Consider the following 4,164-nt stretch of genomic DNA (forward strand, 5'->3'; position numbering starts at 1 on the left):
GTTGTGAGGGTGAGAGGTTGAAGTGGGGGAGGGGGGTAGACAGGTTGAGGCGGTTAATGTCCCGGCGGCAGTTGGAAATGAAGAGGTCGAGGGCAGGTAATAGGCTAGCGCGGGGTGTCCAGATGGATGCAGTGTTGGTGGTGGGCGAAGGAGTCCTCGGAAGGTGGGCGGGAGTCCTGATTGTGAACGTAAGCTCGGAGGCAGAGTCGGCGGAAGAATTGTTCGACATCACGGCATGTATTAAATTCATTGATGCGTGGACGGAGGGGGGTGAAGGAGAGTCCTGCGTGGACGGAGGGGGATGAAGGTGAGCCTTTTAAAGGTAAATCTGATGCTTCAACAATGTCAGATGTTGCACTCAAAGGCTGCACAGGTTGAAGACAGGGTCTCCAAAGTTAATGTTTGATTATCCAACAGACAATTTCTTTTGGGTTTAGCTCTCTGTTTGATAAGCAGGTTCACTGATTTTGCTCTGTAATCATGTTCTCATGTTCTGATCTGTTCATTCTGCACAAAGAATACTCACATACCAATATAATGTGTATAATTCAAAATTTGCAAATAAATTTAATGGAGTAGATTAGTTCTTGTCACTAACAATTTTCTTCTGAATTAAATTGTCATTTTGGTCGGTCATCTGACTTCATTTATTTAAGAAACAGTGTTATATCTATTGTCATCTTCTGAATTATTTTGTCTTTAAGTAAATTGTACTGCAAGATAAATGAACTGGATATTGCAAATGATGAAAACCTATTTTCATATACATCCTATTCCCATTATGAAAACAAAGAAAACATCAAAAATTGGATCAGATGTCATTAATAATAGTGGAAGATGCAACTGTTTAGTGTAATATAATGCAGAATAGTTGCCAATTTTGCAATGTGGACACATAGACGTCAAAGAGTCATACAGCATGGAAACAGACCCTTCAGTCCAACTTGTACATGCCAACCAGACATCCCAATAAATGCATTGAAACTGCCAAAAATCATTAACTTTTAATCCTTTGTGTAAGCAGGAAGGAGTTTTCCTCATTATGGTATGCACACCAATTAAGCTAAAAAGCTACCACACCAACCCACTCCACTGAACCGTCTTCCAAATCAGAAATATTTATTTTTTTTTGGTGCTCAACTTAAAAAAATATATAAGTACCTTCAGAAAGTTTCCCTCTAGATTGCTGACGTTTTGCTTCATCTGAATCTTTGTGCAGTAGGTTTCCATCACGTGCAAAATGAATGGCCATCTGGCTGATCACTGGGACTTGCTTATAAGCCCTTTCCTTTAATGCAAAAGAAAATGGTGAGTTACCAATTCATCTTACTGGTAAAAATAATGATGATGAAGAATATGAAAACCTGTAGCGAAACCACATTGTGAATACTGAATGTATTTATGATTTCACTACAAATACTGAAAGTTTTGTCAAAAATAAATGTATATAAAAAAAATGTCTAAATAGTCAAACTTTGACTAATGCTTCTCTAAAATTACCTTATACGTCATTAGCTTTAATATGAATAACAGATTAAAGAAATGACCAAAACTTACATATTCAATGCTTTCTGAAGGATTATTTGCTCGGTATGCTCTGTACTGTTTTCCTAGTCCTTAAGGAAAATATGACTTTCAAAACACTCCTTATTGATTTTTTTTTTAGTATTCATTCATGGGAATGTGAACATCGCTGGCTAGGCCAGCATTTAATGTCCATCCCTAGTTGCCCTAGTGGTGGTGAACTGCTTTCATAAACTGCTGCAGTCCATTTGTTCGAAGTAGACCTTGGTTGCCATTAAATAGGGAGTTTCAGGATCAAGACCTAGTGACGCTAAAGGCATAGCAATGTATGGATTGAGAGTAACTTGCAGGGGAACATGTAGATGATGATGTTCTTTAGGACTCAACTAGTCGGTCAGTGGTGTTGCTGTCAAGCTATTCTTGGTGGTATGCATTAAAGTCTCGAACACAGAGTATGTTTTGAGCCTTGCCACCCACAGTGCTTTCTCCAAATGACCATAGAATAATTGTCTACAGTGCACAGAGCGGACTTTTGGCTCATCAAGTCTACACCAATCATCCAAAGAGGATCCCCCTACCCATCCCCGTAAACCCACATTACTATGGCTAATCCACTTAGCCTGCATATCCTTGGACACTACAGGGCAATTTAGCATGTCTAATCCACATAATCTTTGGACTATGAAACCATGCACATGGTGGAAATCCACGCAGGCATGCAGAAGGTGTGCAATCTTCACATAGTCACCAGAGACCAGAATTGAACCCAGTCCCTGGTGCTGTCAGACAGCTGTGCTGACCACTGTGTCACCCCTCACAATGTTTAATATGGAGGAGTACTGATTCATCAGCTAAAAGGATGGTTTGGGGTTGGGAGTATGTACATGGTAATTGGCAGAAGGCTTCCTTGCCTATGTTTGAATATGAGAAATTGTGCAGTCCACTGTCAGTTTTGAGGACTTCCAGGACAATTGCCTCCTGACTGCATATCACTTCGCTACCAACTCTGTTGAGTGTTGGTGGGACAGAACAAAGCCAGGTGATTATGTTGTCTTGGTCATTGTATGTAAAGTTGGATACCATAAGGACGACTATGTCAGGCTCTTGTTTGATTAGTCAGTGAAACAGCTCTCCCAATTTTAGCATTAGCATGTAAATGTTGTCAAAGAGGACATCATAGGGTAAAGGGAGCATTATTGTTTCCAGAGCATTAGTCTATGCCAGATGGTTTTAATTCTTTTTTTGAGGTTTTCTAGTTGGTACAACTGAATTGCTTGCTAGGGCCATTTAAGTCAGCAGCTAAGAGTCAACTACATTGTTGACATTACATGTAGGTCAGATCATGTTTTTTATCCCTTCCCTAATCGACAGATGGGTTTTTATGACAATGGTTTCATGATCAAAACCAGTGGCAATATAATAACACTACCCTTCCACTGAATATGGATGCAGTATATGGATTTCAACATTTTTTGGGAAGGGAACAATTTATGGTTGTCTTTTGGCAGTTCCAATGTGATGTTTGAACTGTAGTTCTTTCAAGCTCTTTATCAAAAGTGTCAAAACTGATCATTTAAATGGAAGAATAATTTTATCACCCCCCTTTACAATATCTTTTGTTTGATTAAAAAGCTCAGGTCAGAGTACTGAGGCTGACATTGAAAATATGTCATGGGAGTTGAAACTTTATTGCTGGAACAGCACAGCAGGTCAGGCAGCATCCAGGGAACAGGAGATTCGACGTTTCGGGCACAGGCCCTTCTTCAGGAATGAGCAGAGAGTGTTCAGCAGGAGAAGATAAAAGGTAGGGAGGAGGGACTTGGAGGAGGGGCGTTGGAAATGTGATAGGTGGAAAGAGGTCAAGGTGAGGGTGATAGGTCGGAGTAGGATGGAGGCGGAGAGGTCAAGAAGAAGACTGCAGGTCAGGAAGGCGGTGCCGGGCTAGAGGGATCCGGCTGAGACAAGTGACACTAAAATAGGAGGGTTCCAATGAGGAACATTACCAGAAATTGCAGCAGTACCTTGATCGGCAGCAGAAGTGGGCTGAGAAATAACATGTGGAGTTTAACATAAGTAAGGGTCACGTCTTGCATTTTGGAAAGCCAAATCCAGGTAGGAGTTTAATAATGAATGAGAGGGTCTTAAGGAGTGTAGTGTAACAAAGGAAATTAGAGATCAGGTGCATGGTTGTCTAAAATTTGAGTCACAGATACACAGGACAGTGAAGAAGGTTGTTGGCACACTGGCCTGCATCAGGGCATTGAGGTTAGAAGGTGGGACGTTATGTTGCAGTTGTGCAGGATGTTGGTAAGGTTGCAGTTGGAGTATTGTGTTCAGTTTTGTTCGAGGAGAAAGTGAGGTCTGCAGACGCTGGAGATCAAAGCTGAAACTTTATTGCTGGAACAGCACAGCAGGTCAGGCAGCATACAGGGAACAGGAGATTCGACATTTCGGGCACAGGCCCTTCTTCAGGAATGAGCAGAGAGTGTTCAGCAGGAGAAGATAAAAGGTAGAGAGGAGGGTCTCCTGCTGAACACTCTCTGCTCAGTCCTGAAGAGGGGCCTGTGCCCGAAACGTCGAATCTCCTGTTCCCCGGATGCTGCCTGACCTGCTGTGCTGTTCCAGCAATAAAGTTTCAAC

At 41.7% G+C, this 4,164-nt stretch overlaps 1 protein-coding gene across 2 annotated transcripts in view; it reads right to left on the minus strand.

Annotated features, from left to right (window-relative positions):
• Nucleotides 1-4,164, minus strand: part of dnai1.2 (dynein, axonemal, intermediate chain 1, paralog 2) — a 298,205-nt gene that overhangs the window by 259,760 nt on the left and 34,281 nt on the right. For both annotated transcript variants that reach the window (XM_043683992.1, XM_043684070.1), the window contains exon 5: nt 1,162-1,288. In XM_043683992.1, coding sequence (XP_043539927.1) covers nt 1,162-1,288 — 127 coding nt within the window. The remainder of the gene's footprint in view (nt 1-1,161; nt 1,289-4,164) is intronic.

The sequence above is a fragment of the Chiloscyllium plagiosum genome, chromosome 1, assembly GCF_004010195.1.
Source record: "Chiloscyllium plagiosum isolate BGI_BamShark_2017 chromosome 1, ASM401019v2, whole genome shotgun sequence".
NCBI lineage: Eukaryota > Metazoa > Chordata > Chondrichthyes > Orectolobiformes > Hemiscylliidae > Chiloscyllium > Chiloscyllium plagiosum.